This window comes from Acinonyx jubatus, chromosome C1 (assembly GCF_027475565.1).
Source record: "Acinonyx jubatus isolate Ajub_Pintada_27869175 chromosome C1, VMU_Ajub_asm_v1.0, whole genome shotgun sequence".
Classification (NCBI taxonomy): Eukaryota; Metazoa; Chordata; class Mammalia; order Carnivora; family Felidae; genus Acinonyx; species Acinonyx jubatus.
Window position 1 is genome coordinate 216,183,333 of NC_069381.1, and position 26,216 is coordinate 216,209,548.

Sequence of the window (26,216 nt, forward strand, 5' to 3'; positions counted from 1 at the left end):
TTTCTTCCGGCTCCCGTTCCCTTCCGCAGGCCACACGGCAAGCTCGTGGTGACTCCGCATGGAGATCTACGGCGACAGCAGCACACAGAATTTCAGGAGTGGGAACAGCTCATGATAAACATCGACAGCCCAAGAAATCTCCCCTCCACCCAGGACAGGAAAGGCCGTTAGTTCCTCCCTCAAGTGCGGGGGACACCGACAGAGCCCGGCCGGGAGAGGGGTGGCCAGGCCTGGAGCAGCACCGGAGACGCACGAGGGGGCACTTCTGGTTAGGAATGACAGACCGAACACCGTCACACTGAACACCATCGGGGACGCTCCCTGCTCCCCTAAGATCCCACTAAAACAGTACGGAGTGCTTTAAAAAAAAAAAAATCACCCACACAAATGCAGACAAAATGCAAACAGGAGAGAGAACACAGTTCCCCAAGTCAGAAAGAACATGGGTGAGGGGCGCCTGGCAGTCTTAGTTAGCCGAGCAAACCACTCCTTGGTTTCGGCTCAGGTCACGGTCTCGTGGCTTGTGGGATCGACCCCCGCGTTGGGCTCTGCACTGAGCATGAAGCTTACTTGGGATTCGTTCTCTCTCGTCTCTCTCTGCCCCTCTCCTGCCTGTGCTGTCTCTGTCTCTCTCAAAATAAACTTTAAAAATTAATTAAAAATTAAATTAATAAAGTTAAATAATTAAATACTAAATTTAAAAAATTTAACTTAAACCTTAAAAATTAAAAAAAAAAAAAAAACCCAGAAAGAACATGGGTGAATAACGGGTACCTGCCTTATCAGACACAAGAAACCCCATCCTACTCTACGATGGCGGGGAAAGGAGGGTCTGCGTTTAGCCGCAAAGCCTCCCGGGACTCAGCCGCTGTGGCCCCAGAAACACAGCCCAGGAGATGGAGCACCTACCCCGGGAGCACGCCTGCTTGCCCTTCCCGGAGAGGGCGAAGGTCCCAGATTGACCGGGCTTGAGAGCGTGGAAATGGCTGATGACCCAGGATGTGGGCGGCCCGGGTCTGCACCGTCCCAGTGAGGCTAGGGGGGCCCCCAGCCACTGGCACCACCCACACCCTGAAGGGCCCCCAGCCTCCTGGTGGCCTTCCCCAAAGATGAGCAGACAGTGGGGTCGCCAGACGGTCAGGAAAACTGTCATCATGCAAGGCAGAACCCAAACAGGACAACAGGACCCTGGGGGGAGGGGAGGGCACAATGCAGAAGGAGACAGTGTCCTAGACAGAAGGACAGACACGCCATCCGGGCGGCCGTGGGGATGGAGGGCAAGGCTTGGGAAGGTAGGGGGACCATGCCTCAGTATTTGGGGGGAAAACGGTTTGCAAAGCCCAAGTGCACAAGCCAGACAGTAGATCACATCGTCACTCTGAGGGCAAATGTCACGTCATAGCTGTGCCGGGTCACCTCCGCTCACGTGAGGCCCCAGGGCCGTGGGTGAGCGCACAGGGCAGCCCTCCTGCCCCGGGCTGCCTCAGCCCCATGGCAGGCTCCATCCCGGAGGGCAGCAGCATGCCAGGAGGCGGCCGTCGCCGGCCCGGTGTCATGCCCAGGTGTGACATGCTCGGCCCCCAGCACCTCAGGGCCACGTCCCTCTCTCCAGAGTTGGCGGCCATTCACACACGTATCGCCGAGAGCCCTGGTCTGGGGAGGGGCGAGGGCACACACAGGGAGGCACAGGGCAGAAGGAGAGAGGGTAGGAGAGAAGGAAAAGAGAAGCGGCCGGGGGGTGAGTGACGGAAAGCGGGCAGTGCCTGCTGCCTGTTCCCTCTCTCCTGTGGGTCGGGAGCCTGAAGGGCAGGCCCTGTGTGCCCCATCCTGTGACAAGCCCGGAGAAGCCGATCAGCACGACCCCTGGATGTGCCCACAGCTCTGGGACCTGGAGAGGCCGGGCTGCGGGCTCCTATCCTGCTCAGCTCCCAGGGCCTTGGGGCAGGGCCCGGTGCTCCGTCACGTAGGGAGGCCAGTGTCCATGAGCGAGGTCAGGACTGTGGGGGCAGAGGGGCTAGGTTAACAGGACAGAAAAGCAGACACCAGAGAGGGAGGCCTGTCTTTTCTCTGGAAACACTGTCCTGGAGCACAAAAGCACGATACCCCAAGCTTTACCCCATAAAGGACCGTCCTTGGGAAAGAATCGACTCTCTCTTGTGTGAACTGCACCCCAAAGTGAACTCGTCAGACTCCCAAGAAAAGCAGCAGGGCCTGCTGGTAACTTGGGAGGCGTCTGGTAGGAAGCGGCCGTGCCGTGGTCCGCGTCCTGAAGCAGCCTCGGTCGCCCTTGTCCCTGCAGGTCAGCAGCCACGCCCTCCACTTCAGATTCCGCTTCTGAAGTTCTTGTGAACAGGACTCGAGCCCCCGGGTGCACCTGCACGGCAGAGGGCAAGGAGGCCGGGGCCTGCCAGGTGACGGGTGGAGACAGGAGTCCCCCTCTGGGGGCCCAGACCCGGTCGCCAGGCCCGGCGTCCCAGAGAGACACGTGCTAAACACTGAGGAGGTCTGGTACCTCCTCAGGCGTGGCTGGAACCTTCTACGACAGAGTTAAAGGAAAAGCCCACGCAGCCTTGAACCCTCACGGGAGACGTTCGCGACGTAACCCAAAGCGTTTTCACGTTAGGTCCCCTGCACGGGCTGATTTTGCTTCATTTTAAACAGAGGTCCCAGGGGTGCGATCACAAAGGCTTCTGGGCTGGTGGAGGGAGATGGTCACCCCGGAGCGGAGCAGAGAGCCTGGGTACCAGCAGACGGGAGGAGACGAAACAGAAGACGGCAGAGAGCCGCACGAGGCTCCCTCCCGTGTGCCCCACGCTGTGCCAGAGTCACCCGCCATGCTTCCCGGTCCCCGGTGCCTCCGCCAGGCCGAGTGGTCACGTGACATCAGAGGACGAGTCTGCTCGAGGCCACACAGACCCCCTGGGCTGCTGGGCTGCCAGGCCCGACCCTGCACTCGCTTTCTTCAATCCGGAGTCCAAGTGGGAGCACAGGAGTGGGGCAGGGAAGGGAGCACACCGGACAGACGCCGTGCTTGTGCCGTGGGAGATGCTGTTCCTGGCACGGCGGCGCGCCCCTGCATGCGGACTGCCCGCGGGAGGCACAGGCCCGGTGGGAGGGACGGGGAGAAGCAACCGGCATGGAGAAGCCAGGCCGCACTGACCGCTCCCAGGGGGACGGGCTGGGAGCCCAGAAAGGACCGGAGAGGGAGGCTGGGGACGGGCAGGCCTTGGAAGCGATGCCTCTTCACAGTCGGGACTGGTGATGAACTTCAACCGCGATGCGAAAAGCGCACCTTGAGGACTCCTCTGCGCCAAGCCCGGGGAAGGAGGCAGCGACCCAGCAGGACACCCCAGCATGGCATCCTTCTGCCCGGAACTGCTCCCGGCCGTGGATTCACCTGCTCCTCTAAAGTCACCCACGGCACCTCCAGACAGCTCACGGTGCCCGCCACATGTACAGCTGTGCGGCCTCCCTGGATACTCCCAGTGACACTCAGGTTTCCGGCTTCCGTGGGCCCCAGGCTCCTCAGTCCGGGCTAAGTCAGGGATGCTCACAGGGGCTCTAGGGTGAGCCTGTGCGGGGAGGGAAGCAGGAAAACTCTCCGCATTTGCTTAGACTGAGCAAATCAAACTGGGACTCTTCTCAAATTTTCAAACTACAGAACTTGACCTCGGCATCTTTATGTTCTGGGTTTCATTTTTCCTCCCAAGTTGAAAGCAGACAAGCAAGCAGGAGGAGCGCGGCAGGCCCCTGGGACAGCGGGGCAGATGCGTGCTATACGCCCCACGCGCCCCTGCACGGGCCCACCTGCGGCAAAGAGCGGCCCGTCTTCGGCCACGATGGAGTGCGTCCTGGGAGGCACTGCCTCCAGCCCCAGGGTCGTCCAGGGTCACGATGGCGCCAGAACCAGGAGATCAATGAGCACAATCCCCGACCCCACCTGGCACCCATCAGGAGCCACACAAGGCAGCCCAGTCCTCCACCGCACCCCATCCTCACATTACACACACACACACACACACACACACACACACACACACACACACGAAGGAGCATCACGTGAGAAGTATTACCACATGGGCTTTGTTCCCAGGGGATCTACTGGTTAAAGTAACTAATCAGCTCAGGTGCCAATAGGGAGCTTTTCTGGCGCTTTCCCCGGGTCGCACAGGGTCACATACGTCTCACGTCTGCCCTGACCTTGTCTGAGGCGGTCTCTTCTCCAGCAGCACTGGAACACGGGGGTCCTGCCCCATAACTCGTATGCCGGGTGCCCAGCGAGGGCGCGTGGCTGCCGTGGCGAGCACACACGCCTGGTGGACAGCCCCGTGCACGCCGTCGATTAACTGCGGTGTGCTTCAAATATGCGTCCTGCTCCCGCTCCGGTCTCGCTTCCTCCACTCTGCTCCTGGACGACCGAGGCCTTCCCTCGACCCCGTTCCCTCCGTCAGGGCTGCTGAGCGTCCACACCGGGTAGCACCCGAGTGAGCCCCCTCCCAGTTCTGGGAGCCAGCACCCGGCACGTCTGGCACCCCGTGTCTCTCCCCTAATAGACGTCGCTTTTATAATCAGAGGGAGAAGCCCGTAACTTCAAAACAGTTACGACGATTCAGAAATGAGTGACTTAAACGTCTTCCAAGGGCACTAGAACCCAAGCACCTGATGCAGGTGGGTGTGTGGTCCTGGGGCCTCCTGTTCCCCAAGACGCCCATCTCTCCCCTTCTCCTCTGCCCTCCATCCCCGACACCTCTCCCCACCCGACGGAGCTGACGGCGTGGCTTCTTCAGGGCCCCCGCCCGGCTGTCGCGTCTGTGCCCCAGGTCCCCACCCGGGAAGGAAAATGACAGTCTCCGGGAAGGGCGAACAGCTGTAGCCACGTCCGTAACGGTGTTATTTCACTTCAGAAAACAGAAACACGATGCTCACCTAGAGCAACAGTAGCACAGGATCTGCTGTATCTGAGGGTAAGCGGCTGTATGGTTTCTTCTAAGATACGACTACTTTGCAATTACAAATTCTACTTCATTTATTTATTTATTTTGAGAGAGAGAGAGAGAGAACACATGCACAAGCAAGGGAGGAACAGAGGGGGAGGAGAGGGCGGGAGAGAGAGAGAGAGAGGGAGGGAGGGACAGAGAGAGAGAGGAAGAGGGAGAGAGAGAGAGGGAGGGAGAGAGAGAGAGAGGGATGGAGGGAGAGAGAGAGAGGGGGAGGGAGAGAGAGAGAGAGGGAGGGAGGGAGAGAGAGAGAGAGAGGAAGAGGGAGAGAGAGAGAGAGGGAGGGAGAGAGAATCCCAAGCAGGCCCCGAACTGTCATCACAGACCCCAATGTGGGGCTCAAACTCACGAACCCTGAGATCATGACCTGAGCCGAAGTCACGAGTCAGATGCTTCACTGACTGAGCTACTCAGGTGCCCCTGCAATTACAAATTTTAAAACAAGGAAAAGCAGAAGGAAAGGCTTGTTTACCTATGAGAAGTTACAGGGCAGGGGAGGTTAAGAAATCAGAAGTAACCCCAACTGACTAGAATTTTGGCCTTTTCCTTCTACGATACAGACTTTTCTGCCACGAGACATTATTCTTTTTAAGAATTACCTCAGGTCTCGATTCAAGAGGGCACACAAAAGATGGGAATAGTGCTTTTCTATCTGAAGTCAGTCTTTTGTAAGGACTATTTAAAGAGAACCATTATCAGAAGAAGCCTGCGTTGAGGTCACCATCGTTCACAACCTGGAAGAGCCGGGACGTGCGCGCAGCTCAACGGTGGGGGAGGCCACCCGAGCCCTTTCCTACTCGGTGCGCAAGCTACTGCTTCAAGGAGCCGGCTCCCCAGGCGGACGCCGGAGTCATTCCTGCAAACCGTGTCACGGATCGGCTTGCGTCCACACTGCCACGTGTCAAAAGAGGGCCGAAGTTAAACTCGACTGCCAGAGAACCCACCAAGGCAGACCAGGATGGACAGAGAAGTACAGAGAACATCGTTGCTACTCCCGCATCATCACCGTGTGGCTGTGAAGGAAGTTTTCGTATTAATTTTCAAATCCTTCATTAACCTGAACCAACATTTTTGGTGTGACGTACTTGACTGTGGGCTGGCCCGGCCGATGGCGTGGACCCGTGAGGAAGGCCCCGCCCCCTCACTACGGCGGCTTCTGCGGCGCCTCGCGTGCAAACCTCACGGCCGACGTCACACCCCTGGCACCGCGTGCACGCGCCCCCTTCCTCGCTGGCGCCCCATGGGCACAGCTCCCCCACCGCAAGCACTCACCACCGGTGACACACACAGAAAAAGCAAAAGCACCAGAAAACGCAGCAGTATCCGACTCGGCCCGCGGGGATCTGGCTCCCAGGAGGCGAAAGGACTTGCTTCGGTTCCCTGGGGGCACACTCCCCAAGGCGTGTTCCTCGAGGCAGGCGGTTCCCCGCAAAGGAGGGGAGGAGGCGGAACGGCCCGGGGGACATTCCTAGGACCCGACCCGGCTCTGTCCCAGCTACGCCACACACCGTGTTCTGTGTCTGTCAATGGGACACGAAGGGATGGCATCTGTCCAGGAACTACTAAAAATCAGACCTGTACATTCGATCCTTCTGAGAATCCTGCGGACAAGGCATTAGTATCCCCGTCTAAGAGATGAGCAAACAAAACAAAACAGAAGCTCAGCAACCGGCCTCAGGCCACAGCCGAGGGGTCGGCAGGATCCTGGGGCCCCTCAGCCCAAAGGCGAAGCCCACGGGCCGTCTGACACTAAGCTGAGTCCCAAGCCGGGTCTCAACAGGCAGCATGTTCTCACCGAGCCAGAAAATCCATTTGCAGCCCACTCTTTGTGGCTCACATGGAAGCGACACATACCTACCCCCTTTTCGATGCGTCGGGCCATCTGCACAGTCTCCTCTGTCCCACCCCTGGGTGGGCTCTAGGAGCCAGTCTCAACATGCCCGGCCACACGGGGACTCGCGTTTAAACAGGAATAACACCGGCAGAAGGAGCTGAAGAGCAAGTCGCAACCAGCACGGTTTGCTCCACACGGACCAAAACTGGGGCACCTCCTGTGCTACCGTGGAGCCTCCCTGCCCCCCACTCCGCGCGGGGTCACAAGTGAAGGGGCGGGGGGGAAGAAGCAGAAGCTGGAGCGGGCCGTGAGCGGCCCCAGGGGCACGGAGCGTCCGAGCACCGTCCAGGAGCACCACGGAGAAGCAACAAGATGCTGTGTTTGGGGAAACGCCAAGGAGAGGCAGGGACGGCTCTCCTCCGGCACCTCCAGCCTCGTTCAAGGGCATGGGGGACGGCGAGGCGGTGGGCGGGCCCGACGGGGGCCGGGGCAGAGGCAGGGGTCCGCCGGCGCTGCCCACAGAGGGAGCGGGCAGGGTGGCGCCCACGAAGCCCGGGGACCACCGAGACACAGGCCTCGGCGAAGGCAAGGGTCCGGCAGCGCTGGCCTCGACACGCCGGCCCGGGGGTCTGCGGCCAACTCACACCCCGGGCCCCAAGGAGGGACGGCCGAGCGGCCTGTGAGGGGGACCCGAAGGCGCCCAGGCTGTGAGCTGAAATCCTGGAGGACACCGGATGGGGGGCAGGTGTTTCACAGAAAGCAAAAGACTGGAAAAAATGTTTCCACGGCCATCTAGATTCGGAAAACGCTGCTTAACGCTGCTTAAGGCGTAATATTTGGAAATCTCATACATGGAATCAAAGACTCCTGACCACGGCTGACGTTCTTTAGTTGATGAAAGAAGGACAAGACGACTGGGAGACCTTGTCACTGAGCGGCTAATGCAATGAGAAGCTCGGGCCGTGGGTGAGGCGGGACCTGCTCGCAGTCTTGTGGCGGCCAGCAGCCCGGCCACGCCGGGCGGAGGACTTCTGACCCCGGCCTGGGCTCAGAACTCTTTCCCGGGGGCCCTCCTATGGACGGGGGCCGGGGTCACGCCTAAAAGAAGCAGGTGGCCCCTCTGGGAAGAACACGCCCTTCGGAGCTCAAGACGGAAAAGATTCACTCCTTTGCCGCTGAAATAACCTCAAGGCAACGCCCACAACGGGTGGCCTATTTCACCCCCGGAAAAGAGCACAGGCGTCAACGGATCTGATGGCCCACCTGCCCCCCCCACAGCCCCCGTGGGTGGAGCCTCCGAACGCCCCCCGGATGAGCCCGTGCCCACCAGGCGGGGCGTGCCGACTTACCCGTGCTGGGCATGTGGTTCACGCGGGCAGGGTTTAGCAGCTCCACAGGCTGGTCTCGGCCAGAAAGTCCATCTGGAGGACAGAGAAAGCATTTGGTTTCAGAAACTGCGCGCGTTTCCACGAAAATGCTTTACACTCCGAGTCTGCGAGGACGCTCCTCGTGGACAACGGAAAGGCAAGCGGCCTTCCTATTTTTAAAGGAGGACAGTTTTAATTCCGTCGCAGGTTATTTTTATTTGCCGCATCAGAAACCGAGAGCCCCCTTGGAGGACGCCAGAGTCCTCCAACAGGACTGCAACAGGGCGGGCGACAGCTTCTGGCCTGGGGGCATCTACGCAGCTCGGCAGTCCCGGTTCACTTCGGTTTCCAGCCACGTTGCACCTACTCGTGCTCATCAGCACAGCTTTGCTGCAGAGACCGGGAGCCTGGAGATGACGGAAACGGGAGACCGCTCGCCCTCTTCCCAGATGCTGACAGGTGGCCGGGGTGACAGCAGAAACGCGGCCCTGGCGGGGGTGGGGGGGCCCGGCCGAGAGCAGCTGTGCGGCGTGCTGCGGGGGGACGCCCGAGGTCACCAACACGCCCAGACACGCGTTCGGAAAGACGCCCGGCCGGCTACTCGCAGCCTAAGGAATCATTTTCTGGAACCCACCTTGGGCCCGTAGTCAGGAACCGTCTCTCGCTCCCCAGGCTGGGCGCGGAGACGGAGCTGGCTCCCGGCCACCACCCTAAACCTGGAGCCGCCACTCTTGCGCTCCCTGAGACTCCCCATCTCCTCCCGGGCAGAAGAGCCAGAAAACTCTGGCAAAACTTCCAGGAATCACACTTTGGGTTTAAAATTAGCTCCTGACAAGTGGTGCCCAGCGGGCTGCGGTGACAGGCGCGTCATGACAGACATGACGTGGCGTCACTCTCGCGACTGCCTGGAGGAGAAAGTGCTAGTCTCACAGAGCAGCCGTGAGCTCCCTCGGGCAGACCTTCCAATCACGACCAAACGAAGGACATCGGATCTGCCGCGGTGCTAACGCTTCGCTCTTTACCGCCAGCGGGTAACGCCTCGCACGGCCGTCCCGTTCTGCGTCAGCCAACCCGCGCGTGTCTCGGAACACGTTCCAAGTCCAAGGACAGAAGTCCTCGGAGGAGCTCCAGATGTGCGCTCCTGAGATCTGAAGACCCCCCGCCCCAACTGAGGGAAGGGCGTGAGGCCTTCAAGGGGCAGCCGCACACAGGAACAAGCCACCGCGAGACCCCCCCCACCCCGGGCCACGGGGAGAAGCCACCACGGGGCGTCTGGGACGCCTCCCCTCAACTGGCACCCCTTCCCCAACTTGGCAGCGTGTCTGCGTGGCTACAAGAAGACGCCAGGCGCATTCGGGGCTAAGACGGTGCGTGGCTCCCCGAGGCGGGGGGACTGACAGCCCGTGTCACACCGAACACCTGCACGAGGGCCTTTTCTCAAAGCCCGGGACCCCTCGCCAGCCCGAGTGCTGAGCCATAAGCCTGCCGCCTGCCACGTGAGTTCCCTGGCTGCCATGTTGAGAGAGACTGTGAGACGGTGACGGAAAAGCACTCCGGAACCTTTCTTCCTGAAAATACACAGGTGAAATGTATTTCGCTTACGAACAAAATTTTTCACTTTCAAAAATACAAAATTCTGGGGGCACCTGGGTGGCTCAGTTGGGTAAGCGTCCAAATCTTGACTTTTGGCTCAGGTTGTGATCTCACGGTGGCAGCATCGAGCCCTGCGCCGGGCTCCGTGCTGGGTGCAGAGCATATGTGAGCTTCTCTCTCTCTCTCCCTCTCCCTCCCTCTCTCTCCCTCCCCCCCCCTCTCCCTCCCTCTCCCTCTCTCTCTCTCTCTCTCTCTCTCTCTCTCTCTCTCTCCCTCCCTCCCTCCCTCTCCTCCCCCCCCTCCACCCCCCCTTCTCCCCTACTCACACATTCCATAAAACAATAAGAAATTCATATACTATATATTTTTAAAAACTTTGGATCCCACTGTAAATACTTTCAGAGACACCAGAAGGCCCTTTTGAAAATCCTACTCTAGCTGTAGCTTCCCAGGGACAAGGGTCAGGAGCACGGTGCTTAGAAAACCATCCCACTCAGGGCTCTCAACCAGGTTCGCAGGAAGCCCCCACCTTGCAATCCCGTCCCCGGGAACGGACCCCCAGAGTCACCTCCCGAAGTCCGCCTTCAACTTCCATCTGAGCCAAGGCTCTAGAACCAGAAAGAGTTTAGAAACCGAGAAGCCAGTTGACAGATGAGGAAACTGCGGATCCTGGGACCGGCTAGTGGCCGTGCCGGGCCAGCGCCCCAGCTTATGGGAACACCTCCTCCCGAGTGCGGTCCTGAGCCGTTCATGTCTGCCCCGAGCCCCAGAGGTCTGATTATGCCAAAGCCAAATGCACAAACGGTGCATAATAACACGTCACTTATGCTCAAGGGAGAAGGGGCGTCAATCTCAACACGCTCGATTCAGAGCGCAAGTTCAAAGATGCGTGGTCCTTAGTGCATCCCCAAGTATCGCCCCTGAGTGCTAAGTTCAAGTAGGGCTTCGCTGACTCGGCCCATCCCCAAAATGTCTGGACACCAGACTGGGGTACGTCCCCCTGAGTCGCCAGCAAGACATCGATGGCATGTCTGGATGAGTGGGCGTGCCGGGAAACGTGGCTGTGTGGCAAGGACGCTCCTGTTCTGTGGTCTGGGACCGTGGACCCGGGGCCTGCACGGTGAGGGGGGGTGTGAACTCTGACCAGATGCACTTTCGTATCCTTCTTCCCCCTGAGCTCACGGGGACTCCCGGGGAACCCACGAGGAAGGTCAGGCAGGTACCAGAGCCACACGCTGGGCAGGACCCAGGCCACCGGCCGCAGCCACGGCCACAGGCCGTAAGACCCCGGCGGAGGCCTGCGCCTGTGGCTGCGGCCCCGGGACAGCGGGGCCCCCCACCGCCTCACCCCGAAGAGCCTGGCCGGCCCACGCCTGCACAGAGTGGACGCTGAGGCAATTTCTGTGACAAGTCCCACATCATCTACAGGACAACAAGAAAAAACAAACAGAAAAACAAACTCAGACACTGAAGAAAAAGGTTCAGCCCCTTCCTGATAGACTTAAAAGGGGTCTGCACAAAAACTTATGTTTCTCGGACCATAAACACAGTACACGAGAAATCCACACACAGGTTACCTAATGAGAGATGGGGAGGAAGGGTGAGGGCTGGAGTCAGGCAGGGAGGGCAGAAAAGAGGAAGGGCAGGGAAGGGAGGGGAAGGGAGAGGAAGGGGAGACAGAAGAGGGCAAGGGAGAGGACAGGAGGAAAGAGAGGAAGGGAGAGGAGGGCAGGGGAGGGGAGAGAAGGGGAGGGGAGGGGAGAGGAGAGAACCCCCGTCCCCCCTGCACACTACTGTCCTCCTTGGTGGGGATGAGAGGTGTCTCATTAAGGTTACACCTGCCCTTCCCTGAGGGCCTCTGACCCTGAGCTGTTCTGGATTCAAGTCCTCTGCTCTGTTCTAAACAACCGGGTTTTGTCTTTTTTCCTGATTCAGGGGAATTCTGTACAAACCCTGACGGCGAATCCTCTGCCGGCTGCCTGCTGCAGACCTCAGCTCAGAGACCGTCTGTCTTTAAGGTCACATCTGTCGATCCTGTCAAAGCTTATGCTTTCTGGGGCAGGTTTAGGATGGTCCTCCGGAGCTGGAGGCGGCAGAGACGCTCCCCGGAACTGGCTCCGGCCGGTCCCGCGGCCTTGCCTTTAACGTGGGTCTCTCCTCTCTCTCTGCTCTTGGTTTTTGTCCTGAGGAAGGTGAGGGTTCTCTGGGTGTGTGTGTGTGTGTGTGTGAGTTTTCAATGGAAAGCCAAGTGCCTCATCATACTTCGGCTGCTGGCTGGCACCCCAGCTCCGCCAATCCTCTGCCCCACTGGCCGATGTGTTTATACCTGTGCCAATAATCATACTGCCATTTTACAATAATCCTGAATATCCAGCAAGGCAAGAATCCCTACTTTCTTCTTCAGAACGTGATATGGGTTCTTTACTACATAAATCCTAGAATCAGCTTGTCAAGTTCCAAAAGACAGAAAGACAAAAAGAAAAGAAAGAGATGAGGGGAGGGGAGGGGGGGAAGGAGAGGGAAGGGGAGGGGCAGGGAGGGGAGAAAGGGAGGGAGCGAACTAACTGGCTGGACTGCGCCTCCCATCCGTGAACAGGGACTGTGACTTCATCTCATTCCTCTGAAAGGTGTTTTAGAATTTTGAGCCCAGCGTGATCAGAACACTCTGGGTTTATGCCTAGGTATTTGGTATTTTGAGCACAACATCCTAGACAGCTTCTGCTTGCTGGGACACAGAAATGCCATCGCTCGCCACACGCTGGTTTTGTGTCCCAGCATCTTGCGAGACTCACATTCGCTGTCATCCGCTCCCTGATGTTATTCTGGATTTTCCCCGTGCGGGATCACGTTGCCCATGACGGCGACAGTCTGTTTTCCCTTTTATTTCTCTTTCTTGCCTTATCCTTGGCTGGGACGGACGGTGCGTCCGAACAGAAACGCTGAGAAAGACCCCCATCCCGTTTCTGACCTCCCCCTTCTTCCTCCCTGATTGCCCCGCGCGCGCCCCAACCTCCCGGACCCACGGGCTCGCGGCAGCGATGTGGACGGGACAGCCGGGATGCTCTCGTGAACGTGAAAGATCGGGGTAAGTGCACCCCCGGAACTGTGCTCGGCACAGGGGTGTCTGATGCGGGCGGGGAAGCCACGGGAGCGGGCAGCACACTCTCCCCCCCACCGTGGACCCAGCGCCCGGCGCGGCCGCGGCACAGCTGCTTTCTGACTCGCGGTCACAGAGTCCGAGGTATGCGACAGCAGTGATAATTCAACTCTCCGTCCCAGCCGATTTCCCCATCCATTTTTATTTTTTTATACAAGCTTTTTATTTTAGAACAGTTGTGGATTTCCAGAAAAATTACACACAGCACGGGGAGCTGTCACATTGCCGCCTCCCCCGCGGGGAGCATCTCCCGTGGGCATGGCAGCCAGAGCTCCCCTGAGCTGAAGCCCGGGGACAGGGACGGGGCGGCTCAGGTTTCCTGTGCTCCCTGCTGCCCTCTCTCTGTCCCAGCTGCAGCCCGGGATCCCACAGGACTCCCTCTGCGCTGGGACGCTTCTTCTGACCTCTCGCGTGGGATGAGGGGACAGTGTGGAGGGGGGTCAGGTACTCTGGGGACTGGCCCGCCACTAGGACTTGTCCAATGCTCTCCTCATCACGTGACATCACACACCAGCAACATGACCGGTCGCCGGGGCTGGTCCCCTCGGTCACCGGGCCAGCCTCCCCACTGTAAGGTGCTGTTTTTGTCCCTGTCCACACAGCACTCTCTGAAACGAGGCCGTTCTGTGGAGCCCGTGCTGCTGAAATACTGTGGGCTGCCCGTAGTGTCCACTTCCCAGGATTAGCACGAGGGGCGCGCTCCCGGGGACACGGCGAGGAAACACCAGACACAGAGGCAGCCTGGCCCCCGGGTCCCGAAGGAGAAGGTGGCAGCGTGGTGCGGAGGGCAGGGCTGGGCGGAGCCGCACCTGAGCCACCTCGCCCTGCGAGCTGGAGACGGCCTTCAGTGCCACCGGCCTGGCTCCAAGCCCGTGCCGCCCGCGCCCAAGGCGTGACCCCGGGCTGCTCCGTCTACGCTTCTCTCAGGCCACCCTGAAGACGTGCTGAGAACGAATCCTGTGTCTCAGGGCCTACCCTGGGCCTGGGGAGCAGTCAGCAGACTTTCCAGCAGGAACAATGACGGTATTCCTTCCCTCTCGCCCGTCCCCCTCCCCGTCATCTAATCTGGGGTGAGCTCAAATCTAAGAGGGAACATGCCAGAATGTATGCACAGGAAGGGGCTCCTCCCTACAAAGCGCGTGAGCTCCAGTCTGAGTCTTGGCCGGATCCTGGCTTGCCCTCTGCCGCCGGGTCTGCCGTGGCCCCACACGCGCTGTGACGAGCAGGGGTTCTGGGGGCGAGGGGGCACTGGCTCCTGGGTGCCCGCTGGCCATTCCGCCAGGCAGCCTGGAGTCGGAGCGGCTGTGACACGCTGCGTTCCGAACGAGGGCCGCAGCCCGAGAGGGAGGCATCTGGGTCCTTCCTGCCCTTCCAAATCTGGAAGCGCGTGCGGCTCGACGAGAAACTGGGGCCGTGGGGGTAAAGGCGGCTTGTCCCCAGGTTGGGGGGCACCGAGTCGTATGAGTGCCCAGGGTCTCACGTTGAACAAGAGAAGCCCTGGGTTCACGTAGAAACCTACTTAACGCGGAAAGTCGCATCCCTGCCGCAGGGACACGTGTGCTCCTGTGTGTGTCGGTACAAAGCTTGACGAAGGAGAAAGGCTTTCAAGACACGGGCGAGCCTTCGTAGGGAGGGCCGAAGCTTGGGAGGCTCTCCTGCCTGGTGACGGACGGCTGGTCTCTGGCCTGCGTGAGGATGGAAGGCCAGGCCGCGAGCAGCACAGCTTCTGGCCTATGGCACGCAGCAGGTGCCTGCACGGAAGCGCCACGGGAGGGGTTCGCCCCCCTGAACCCCGCCCCCATCATCCGGGGGGCGCGGTAGGAACACGTGAGAGTCAGTGTGGGGTCACTGGGGCCTGGGCTCAGTGCCAACGTCAGCGGGAGGCCAGCAAGTCCCCGCGTCTAACCTGAGAGAGTTGCAGGATTAGTGACCTGGAAGTCGGACCCCCCTGTTCAATGAAATTCTAAAAGGGGGCTCGCTACGCTGAAATGTCCCCGCTCAGAGACACGGAAGTGATTCATCAGGCGGGCAAAATACTCAAATTCCCTCAGGCCCCCCATGACCTGAACCCACTCCCCAAAAGGACTTGGCCTCCCTCTCCGCCTACCTGCCCTCTGGGCACCGCCCGCCCTGGCACAGCCCACCCCCGGTGGTGCCCGAGCCCGGGGAGGCCAGCACCCCCTGGACGGCGCACCCCTTGGACGGCGAGCCAGCGGGCACCGCCTGGCGAGTTCTGCCTCCAGCAGCAGGTGCCGAGTATTTCTTTTCCTCCTTGCGCGAGTTACCAAAAACTACCCCAGTTCTGCAATAAAGCTTGTATCCGCCCATTAATGTGAATTAAACTTTAATGCGTTAAATGCCGTGAATTCCTGAGACATGTCCAACGTTGCTGTATGTGTATTTATCAGGAGAACGTGAACGTGTATTTATCAGGAGACACGGTCTTTCCCCTTAGAGACTTGTAAGACGTCAAGGCTCATCTAGAAAATACCCCTCTCCTCCACCTAAAAGTCAAAACTATCTCTGGCTACCTGTTTATGGGAAACATGAGTCCAAAGGAACGTGTTCAAAGGACACCAAGAGGCTAAGCCCCGTCAATTGCGGGGTGGGAAGTGGCCCAGGACAGTGACCCAGCTCCTCCCAGGCGCAGAGCCGCTACAGGGGCCCTTCCAGACCCGTCCGTCAGTCCCGACCTCTGCGCCTGGGTCTGAACAAATGACTAAAGAGACGTTTTCTAAGACCACCGGCCAAAACCGAGCATCGCCTGGGTAGGAGATGATACTTAGGAATTATTCATTTTGTTGAGTGTGTTGATGGGCTTCTATCTGTTAGAAACACATGCTGTGGCATTTACGGGAAAATGTTGTGGCATCTGGGATTTGTTTTACATTCTGCAGGAAACAGAGGCTGGGCCGGGGACCGATCAAGTGTGTATGGCCCAAAATCACAGGGTTCTGAAGGTTGGAGTCGGGCACGGGGGCGCCCTCTATGCGTTAACGTCTCTCCTTTTTCATCCACGCTTGAAATTTTTCATGGTATTTTCAAGAGATGCCAAGAATACACGTGAGCCCCCCCTTTCTGTTGAACGGCATCTGCCGCTGCTGAACTCCCGCCAGGTCATCGCCTAAGCAGCTCTCTCTCCCTGACGAGCCCGACAACCTTCAGTTATTCCCAAGCCCCGGCTGCGCAGACGAGAGCAAACTTGCGTGTAAGTCAGCAAACGGGCCGTGGGCATCCGAGACGTGGGGACAAACAGGGCGCCGAACTCGGCCCCCAGGGCCGAGGGCCCGCGCCTGCTCCACGAGTGGGGTCCGGGTGGCACGGGCCGTGGCCTCCCCGGGAGACACGCTCTGCTTCTCCACACCCCCAGCAAGGCGAGCCCCCCGACACCTGGGGCTTGATCAGGGCCAGCAGGCCCAAAAACGTCCACGCTGCTTCGGCCCGGGCATGCAGACCGCTTGTAGAGAAGCCGAAGAGAAGAGCCACGCAGGGAAGGGTCGCGGCCTGCTCCTCGGGACTTTTCTCCGGAAAGTTCTCTGGCTCGCCACACCTGCTTGAGGGAGGGTCCACGGCCCCGGTGACGGGGAGGAGCACGTGGCGGGCACACACGCGGGGGAAGAAAGAGAGTGGAGACGGCACGTCTGTGCCCCGGGGGGGGGGGGGGGGCAGCGAGGGCAGAGTGGGTCTGTCACGCACCCACGAGTCCCGGCTCAGGCACTGAGCTGGATAACAGCGAGCGAGCAAGGGACAGAGCAGGACGAGGGTGTGAGTGCAGGAGGGCAGGTGTGAGGCAGTCCCCATGTCGGGGAAGCAGGGGGCAGGCCGCCGCAGTCTGGAAGGCCAGGAAAGGCTTGGTTGTTCCCCCCAGTCGGGGGCCATGCATCCTGGAGGGACCTTCCCAGCAAGTCTCTGGGCCGGGCCTCCGGGGAAGCTGTCCTCACTGTCGTCCCCCCACCCCCACCCCCACCCTCCGGACAGCCCGGCCCTGCTCGAGTGGCAATAAGCGATTTAGAAGATCAGGAGAAAATGTCCTCGCCTGCCTTTGAAAACAGCTCCGGCTCAGCTCCCACGAGGCTGTCCATCTGCCCCGGGGGGGGGGGGGGGGACGTAATTGGTGAGTCACCCCAAAGCTGTCTGAGGACCGCTGGAGGTGGGGGGGGGGGGAAGTAGCCTCAGATGTACGACGTGCCGCCTCCCCGGAGTCCACGTAAGGAATAACAGACACCAGTCCCGCGGAACTCTGCAAAGGGACACGGCCAAGCCGCAAGCATCCCGATGACTGACAGGGGAGTTTTCTAGATAGGGCCCCTTACGAATTCAATCAGTAAGGACACAGAGCAACGTGGCCGTTGGCAACGACGGGGAGGCGGCCTGCGGACAGCACACTTTCTCCCCCTGCACGTGCATGGAAGCCCGAAGGCCAGCCTTTCCTGGTGCCCCAGCACTGCTGTTTTTCTGCAGGCATCCTATCTTCTGAACAGGGAGGCCACGTGTGGCCCTGGGGGATTCGGAGGCAGACAGGCCCGGTGGCTTCTACGCCCCCGTGCGGCCTCGTCGGCAGTCATGCTGCTTAAACTCAGCCTCAGTTGCCTCATCTGTGCATGGATACAAAAAGGAAACCAAATGACTCGTGCGAAGAACAGGGCACCGCCCGTGCCCTTGCGTGACGCTAACGCGCAGCCCCGTCTGCGCCCGGGACGTAGGCTCCGGCCCAAGTCGAGGCACCCGATTGCGGCCAAAGCGTCTCCTGAAAACGCGAGTCAGCAACTAAAGCCGCTGGATGGAGAAGCCATGCCCCCAGAGCACTCCCCACACTGCCAGGCACTAAAAATGAGCCGAAAGGTGTTTGTGGTTACATGACAGGAAGCCAGAAAATAGGTACACGTTGATGAGCAGCTCGCGAGAAAGGACTCACAGACCCGTAACAATGATCCGAAAATGGCCACTTGGAGAACGTCCATGCAGGCATGTTAACCGTGGGCTGGACTGCATCTAAGGAGGCACACGCCCCAGGAGGCCCAGCCACGGGCTCCCCGCTCACGCTTTCCCCAGCCACGCCGGCTTCTAAACGCCTCCCGTGTTCTTCGTACGGAGAAAGGGTCCTCGGCCTTTCTTCCTGTAACGTGACATTTCAGAGGGAACTGAGCAGCAGCCTCCAGCGGTGCTCAGCACGCCAGGCCCTGCAGGGACTGCAGGCCGCCAGGGCCGACCCCCAGCGCACCTGCCCGAGGGACACGCGGCCAGAGCGGCCACATCCAGCGGATGCTCGCGGGAAGCACGCCACAGTGGCCCCGCGGGAAGGCCTTCCCCCCGGCTGTTCAGGGCTGTGCCTGCTTCAATTCTTCCAGTTTACTTCGTTTCTCTAAGCCGCTGTTCTCGCCTGGACCTTGCTGGAGCCACTCGACACAAGAGTGTCGTCTGCACCCCGATCAGAAACCACGGCTCCCTCGTCCCAGGCGCTCGCTACGGGTCAGGCGCCGGGCGGCGGGCTGCAACCCCAGTAACCCGTTCAGTCCTCGGCAGGGAAACGGGCATAAACTCTACGCTGTCCCCGCTGTGAAGACGAAGGAACCAGGAGAGAGAGAGAGAGAGGACGGGGGCCACACGGTGGGAAGCCCAGTCTGCAGCCCTGCCTCTCCACACTCACCCCTTCAAGACACAGGCCCCACCACATCACACACTCGCGTGTTCAGTAAGTTTCACCCAACTGCTTATAGAGCAGCTGTCCTGACTCTGGGGATACAGCCTTGACCTGTGTCGAGTCCCCGTACCCCAACCTGCCGCTGGTGAAGAGAAAGCGACCACAGAAACAGATCGTGGGGTACCATGTGCGGGAAACAAACTTCACGGGGGAAGAATGTGACGGGGGGTGACTCCTTTCGATAAAGTGATCAAAGAGGGCCCTCGTGATGTGCTGACACCCGGGGGACACACAGGAAGGGAGCCATGTCAACCATGTCATCTGAGGCACGGGAACAGCAAGTGCAAAGGCCCTGAGGCGGAACAGCTGGGTGGGCTCCGTGCAGCAGGAGCAAAGTGGGAAGACACGGGCGAGGCCAGGGAGGCGCCAGGCCACAGCTCCTGAAGGTCGCCTCGAGACTGAAGTTCTGACTTTTGCTCCAAAGGCTCCTTTTTGCTGCCATGGAGAAGAGTGACCAATACCAGGGGCCCTGAAGAAGGGGAATGGGGGTGGGAAGAGGAGCCCAGGGGGCCGTTTCTGAGGTCCAGGGCTGGACAGGATGGTCGGCATGGAGCAGGAAACGTGCGCTGACTTGGGATATGTGCTGCGGGCTAATCCACCGGGACTTTCAGTGGCCTAGACGTGGGGGTCACAAGGCAAAGCACTCAGAAATGACAGGGAAAAGCTGGCGGGTGGGCGCTTTCGTGCGGGCTGGGACAGAAGACCCCGGGGCACAGGCTGCCCTGAGCCTAATTCTAAGCGACCTACTGGTCATTTCGAAGAGCAAACAGAACTCCCAAGCCACCTCTGATCGTTACTTTAGGACTTTCTGGGGCGGGGCACCAACGCGTTCGGGAATCGTGCCCACGGTTCAGAATGTGACCTACTACGTACTTCGTCATGGCACGTGGTGCCCAAGCTGCCAGTTTATAAGCCCTACGGCTGCTGCCCACCCAACTCCCGCCACCCACCGGCACCCAGCTTCTCGGGAGGGGCTCGAGGCTTCCGGACCACGCGCGCATCTCTTACTGAGGGAACCGACTACGAAGTGACACGCGTCTCGCGCCGGGGAAGAGCGCGTAAAGTACACTTCGGCGGGGAAAACAGGTGTCCTCCTCCCAGGCGGGCCGCTTCCTCCGGTTTTCAGGTGTCTCCCCAACAGCAGCGTGTGTCCTCGCTGGGACCACATCCGAGCGCAAGGTCCTCGTTTCGGAACGCAACCCCGTCTGCAGGACGCGGCCGGGACCGTGCGGCCGATGAGGGTGCATCTCTCAGGCATGCAACGCGGTGACGGCACCTGTCGCACTTCCCAGCGGCTGCGTGTTTCGCGTTGCGATGCACAGACGGCCTCTGGTTACATACAACGGCCTGGTTTAATTTCATTCATTTCTCTGACAAACACGGTCAGGAGCCAGGCGCGCCGGCAACATGGCACCCGGAGACCAGCCCCGCAGGACGCGTGGGAGTCAGCCCTCGCGGGGAGCGGGCACGTGAGACACCCAGGTCTCCAACCCTGCAGACGCACCCGGAGAACCCAGACCCCCCGGCTGGAACCAGCAGGGGTGACGACGGATCACAGGCTGCGCCAGTGTGACAAGAGACTCACGTCGCTGAGACCCAAACCCAGCGAGGACAGCGAGGGCAGCTCCACGCACTTGCCTACCTGTCCTCACCCCGGAGCTGCCTGCTGGCTGCCGCGGGCTCAAGCCTCCCCTCAAGCTCACCGTGGGGCCGGAGCAGTGGGTGCAGAATCAAAACACTGCTCCAAACTGCAGGCCACAGGCGTGGAAGCACCCGGAAGTCCCTCGCTATGTGCCGTGACACGTTCCACCCGGCTCTCCGGCCACGTCAACCCTTCCCCCCGGACGCTGCCGTGCTCCACTCACCTGCCAGCAACCTGAACAGGAAGGGTCATTTCCCATAGCCTGGGGGCTATGGCACACGGGGGACAAGAGAGGACTGTCTCGTGCATTCTGCCAGGATCTGGCGCTTGGAAAGGCCTCCCTCTGCCCGGGTGGCACTCCCACCTCCAAAGCCCACCGTGTGACCCGCCTTTCATCTCAAGCCCTGCCTCAACTTAGCCATCGAGTCTGCAAAGGGCCTCCTCACGGGCGCCTGGTCTTTCCAGAGCCTGGAGCCCACTCAGAGTGCCAGCAGTGAGCCAGCATGCCGGGGCTGAGGGCCCCACTGTGAGCGGGGGCCAGGGGCGGTGGGCCGCGGGGCTGGGGGCCCAGGGCCTGTGGGGCTGCAGGGCTGAGGGCCCGTGGGGCTGCGGGACTGCAGGGCTGAGGGGCTAGGGGACCAGGGGTTGGGGGGTGCTGGGCAGGGGGCCTGTGGGGCTGAGGGACTAGGGGTCTGCGGGGTTGGGGGGGTGATCGGCTAAGGGAAAGACGGCCTTTCAGCAGGAGTGGTTTCTCTGTCATAAGCTTTAAACCATTTCAGTAAGTTTTATTTTCGGGGCACCTGGGTGGCTCAGTCGGCTAAGCGTCCAACTGTCTGATCTCAGCTCAGGTGAGACAGATCTCATGGCTGGTGAGGTCGAGCCCCACGTCAGGCTCTGTGCTGACAGTGCGGAGCCTGCTTGGGATCCTCTCTCTCCCCCTCTCCCTCTGCCTCTCTCTCTCTCTCTCAAAAATAAATGAACGTTTAAAAAAACAAGTTTACTTTCTCCCATTTTGGTACTATCTAATAATAGAGAACATGACGTTGTAGAAAGTGTTATCTTCTAAAATGTCTAAAACACAATTTTAGAACAGGGGGACACACAGATCACAGCACCCAAGTGCCAGGCTGCCGGCATGTGGGCTGATGTGTGGACCCACCAGTCCCCCTGGGGTTCTACGGCAGCTCTGCGTGCAGCTGGGGCCACCCCGTAACCCCCGACACCGCTCCGGCTCCACACTCCCCGAGTGTAGCCGCTGCATGGGCCCCGGGTCCTTCCCACTCTGTGCCTGTGTTCAAGATAACCCCCGTCATCATCATTCAGTTCAAGAACACCACGGCACACCTCCCGTGACAGCAAGGCTAGCCCGTCCCCCTGCCCCCGTCCCCCTGCCCCCTCCCCCTCCCCCCGCCCGGGCCTTCGGAAAAGCTGGTCTACGGTCTGCGGAAATCAGTATCATGTTTTCGTTCGGCACAATATGGATACACTCTACAAATCACAACTTCCCCCAGATCAAGGCTAACTAAACCTTATCATTATTCTTTTTATAACTGTTTTCGTACAACACTAACTTTAGTTTCTAAAAATACAGTGATTGCACTGTATTGGGTTCTATTTTAATCTTCTAAAAATAGAGCCCCTCGCGGGAGCAGCAGTGGCTGTTAGATGTTGACTATGCTAACGTCAGTGACAGGGCATGAATTTCTGTCCTTTCTACACTTTTTGCGGCCTGCGGTTTCTGCACGACTGAGGAGCTGGGCACCTGCGGTGCGTGGCACCCAGGTTCTGGCCGAGAGCGCGAAGCCTGGGTGCCTGGAACCGATGCCTGGCTCCTCTGCTAAGGGCCCCCGACCACACAAACGACCTGACCAGTGTGGGCCTCCCGCCACCACTCTTCACATCTGTAAAACGGGTCCAATGACACTCTTCACCGCACAGGACCGAGAGGATGCCAGCCCCCCGACACCCTGTTCACGGGACCTGCTCACAAACAGCGGCAGCATCGTGCATGACGGGGAACCTAAGCTCCGACCTTCATGGTCATCAGAAGGTTGTTACTTCGCCCGTCAAAAGGCAGGAGCGAAAGAGCAGGGCAAGAGGGAAGCTTTTGCCTTCGAGAGCTCCAATGTCCTACAGAAGTCCCTCTCAAGAGGGGCCAACAGGTCTGTGCCCACCACCCTCCTTCCGTTTGCCTCCAGGGCACGAACACCACCACGATGCCAGAGTGCAGAGCCGCACAGTCTTGCTAAATGGCCAGTGTGTTACATGTGGCTTTTTTTAAAACAGATTTCCCAAACTTTGAAAGCTTCGTTGTCCTAAGAACAGAAATCATATCCGCATTTTTAGACTATAATCGCTCATCTTCTGTTTTATAATCAAGTAATGTCTGAATTAAGGGGAAAAAAAGTAGAGGGGTGCCCAGGAGGCTCAGTCAGCTGAGTGTCTGGATTTGGGCTCAGGTCGTGACCTCATGGTTGCTGAGATCGAGCCCCGTGTCGGGCTCTGTGCCGTCAGTGTGGAGCCTGCTTGGGATTCTCTCTCTCCCACTCAAATAAATAAACATTAAAAAAAAAAAAAAAAAGAAAGAAAGAAAAAAGCGTGTATGTGCACACACTCATTATGGAGATTCCAACCATCCACTCTGGTTCTCTACAAGCAAACCAACAGTTTGAGCTCAGCTTGGCCGTGGTCTCACGATGAGAAGCCCAGTGGCCCAGGCGGCTGGAGGCTCCACCCGTCAGCACCCGGCACTGGTCAGAGAGCGTCCCGTCGGGCGCACCCAGAGCCACGTAAGCATGGCAGCAGCCGGGTGCGCTCCCATCCCAGGAGTGTACCTGCTTTATAGATTATGTTGAATTGAAGGATATCTTCAGTATCTTCACTTTATAAGATATTACGGTTCTAGGAATAGGCTTGTTTCATATTGTTCAACCTTTGACCGAGATGAAAAATCACATGCCACTGTATTCGCTGTGACAATGCACAGATTCAAGGGACCAAGGAAACAGAAATTATACCAAAATGAAACACAAACGCAGCCTTTCTTACTCTCTAACCAGTTTCTTTGGTTCTTACACCTGTAGAGACAGATTCTGTCCAACTGGGCAGGCATGAAGGCAATCTAATTAAAATGAGTGCCCCTGAGGAGTGGGGGAGGGGAATACATACACACACACGTACCACGAGCACCCTTAGGTGGGCACTTGGTTATGACCGATCCAGCACGGAAATATCCACACACAATAAGAAAAAGGGGCAAGCCTTTAACCTGACTATAAACAAAGAGGAACCAGAAAACAACAGTGGTTGAATCTGTGCTGCTTGGTTGCTTTTCTGAATGAACAAGGACACCTGTGGCGTAACCCAGGTTCACAGTGTGGAAGACACAGGTCCCACCAGGGTCCAAAATACAGCGAGCAATATGCAAAGCTAATCAGAAATTTAGGTCCCCAAATCCCACTCTACTAACGACCCCTGACCTCCCACGACAAGAATACAGAAATGGTGGCTATGCGATTGAATACGATACCGCCCCAATTTCACATACACACTGGAGCTGAAAAGAAAGAGAAGTCCCACTGACAAGGAAGGAAAAACAAAATAAGGGTATTCTGGCAAGTACACCAAGATCCAGCTGCCTGTCCCTGTGGCCAAAGAGTCAGCAGAACTGGCCCAGAGGAGGTGGGTGACGTGGTCATGAGCTTGTCCCAGACAGAGAGCCAAACTGGGACCCTGCAGAAGCCAGAACTCTGGAAGGACTATGAAAATGGGGCCGGAAAACCCTGCCCACCAGGCCAGGGTGACGGAGGACGAGAGCTGGGGGGAGTCTCCTGCAAGAACTTCAAACCCATGTGGGTGTGACCTCCAAAGTCACATCACTTAGGCAGCTCTAGAATCCTTGGTCCTCGAAATTAGGGTCAAAAACGAGTCCAGAATTGTGAAAGCCTGGAACCCCAGGAAAGCAAGGAAAAATGACTCTCATGAGATACCTGAAGAAGGAAAGGAGGAGGAGGGAGGCAGGGAAGGAGAGGAAAACCCTCCTAAATAAAAGGAGTCTACACTGAAAACTGAAAATCACAGGGTGCTTGGGCGGCTCAGTCGGGTCATGATCTCACAGTTTGTGGGTCTGAGCCCCACATTGAGCTCTCTGCTATCAAGGTGGAGACCACTTCAGACCCTCTGCCCCCCTCTCTCTCTCCACCTCATGCTGTCTCACCCAAAAATAAATAAACATTAAAAATAGAAAGAAAACTGAAAACCACAACTGATGCATGGGAATCACCCATTACAGCAGAAATAGCCAACCCAACAGAGAAATGACTTTAAAACATCTACAAATATTAAGAAAATGTGGAAAAGACTACAAAACATGCATTTTTTTTAAAGTAAGGCATTAAAGAAGGGAAAGAATATAATGAAAGAAGGAAACCCTGGAAAAATAGAAAGTTGTTTTAAAAGAATAAAAATAATTTTCTAGAATTGAAAGGAGCAGATTAGATCTAGCAAAAGACAGGAATAATGAAGGAGGATGCGAGACCTCCCTAAGCAGCCTGAATGCAGCACACAAAGGAGAAAAGACAGGTGTGGATGAAAGAATGAAGCGGTCCAGTCTAGGTTTGGCACAGATTCTTGAAGTATAGAGCAAATGCAGAAGAGGGAATATTCAAATAGGTAATGAAGGAGACTATTCCCAAACCCCAAAGACACAGGAGTCCTTATATTTAAAAAGCTTGGTAACCCAGAGCAGGATAAGTAAGTACAAATCCATACCCAGACACACTGTAACAAAATGTCAGAACACCCATCAAACATGGCCAGAAAGCCCCAAGACAGAGAAGACAGATCAGCCAGGAAGAAGCAATTATTACACCCAGAGTTAACTGGCTGACGGCAACACAAAATACCAGAAGACACTAAAACGTCTTCAAAGCAAAGACGTGAAAGGGTGAAATCGGTGTCACCTACAATTTTATGCCCAGCTAAACTAGCACTCAAGGAAGAAGGGGAAAGAGACAATGTTCTGACAAAGTGTGAGAGTGTTTACCAATCAGAAACCACTGCTGAATTAACAACTAGAGTATCATTTCAGAAAGGAGAAACTCACTTCCAGAAGGAAAGAGTAAGCCGCAGAGAGCGGCTGTGAGGTAAGCCACAGGTCAACACACACATGCACAGATGAGCACGGGGTGCAAGGCTGATGCAAAGTTCCGTGTTACAGAGACGACTTTCATTACGTATGATGCCGTTTCCTCAAACTTGTGTTTCAGGTGTGTGTGCATCCGTGTGTGATTCTAAGTCGCTGTCAAAAACACCCGGTCGGCTTCCTCTTAAGAACAATGTAAATCCTAAAAACAAACAAGGTTCTCTCTTCACCTCGACAACTGGGAGATTCAGGGGCAAATTGGTAGTTTGTGTTTGAATAACCACGCGGGACTTAGGACATGTTCTTTCTGGGCTCTCCTGCCTCTCGGTGGACCCTCAGTTTTCCTGTGCTCTGGTTTCTTTACCTTTCCTCTTACACAGTCCTCATTACTTAAGTCAGAATCAAACTTATCTGTCTTTTCCACTGCACTCCGTACGTACCAAAGCACTCACGCAACCGTCTGGCTCCTTTTCATTATAAAAAGGAGGCGAGCACTGAAATATGGCCCAGTTTCAGTAACTCTGCAAAATTCTTTGCAGAAGCGAAGTTTAGTACTACCGAGAACAGGGGAAGAGCTCATCAATCCCACTTTTAAACACAAAAATCGACCAAGAATGTGACTGACAGCAATCAGTGCAGTGTTCCACCTGACGCCACATTTGCATGTGGAGAGCCCTTCTGTGAAATCAGCTACGCTTGTGCAAAAGCGACTCTTTGTGAAAAATAATCAGCAAAAGATTGCTTATCCTCTGCTACACTCAGAAATTAGTTAAAAGTAACCA

At 57.7% G+C, this 26,216-nt stretch overlaps 1 protein-coding gene across 7 annotated transcripts in view; it reads right to left on the reverse strand.

Moving 5' to 3' along the window:
• The window catches only part of HDAC4 (histone deacetylase 4), a 289,488-nt gene that overhangs the window by 141,503 nt on the left and 121,769 nt on the right, over positions 1–26,216 (reverse strand). For 5 of the 7 annotated variants that reach the window (XM_053216034.1, XM_053216029.1, XM_053216027.1 and 2 more), the window contains one exon: positions 8,181–8,252. The exons of 1 other annotated variant lie outside the window; for it this stretch is intronic. Coding sequence is in view for 5 of the 6 variants with exons in the window: in XM_053216029.1 (XP_053072004.1) it covers positions 8,181–8,252 (72 nt within the window). In the remaining variant the exon portion in view is untranslated. Of the gene's footprint in view, positions 1–8,180; positions 8,253–8,832; positions 9,348–26,216 lie in introns of those variants that run through there. One more of the 7 variants, XM_053216031.1, reaches the window with a different exon arrangement.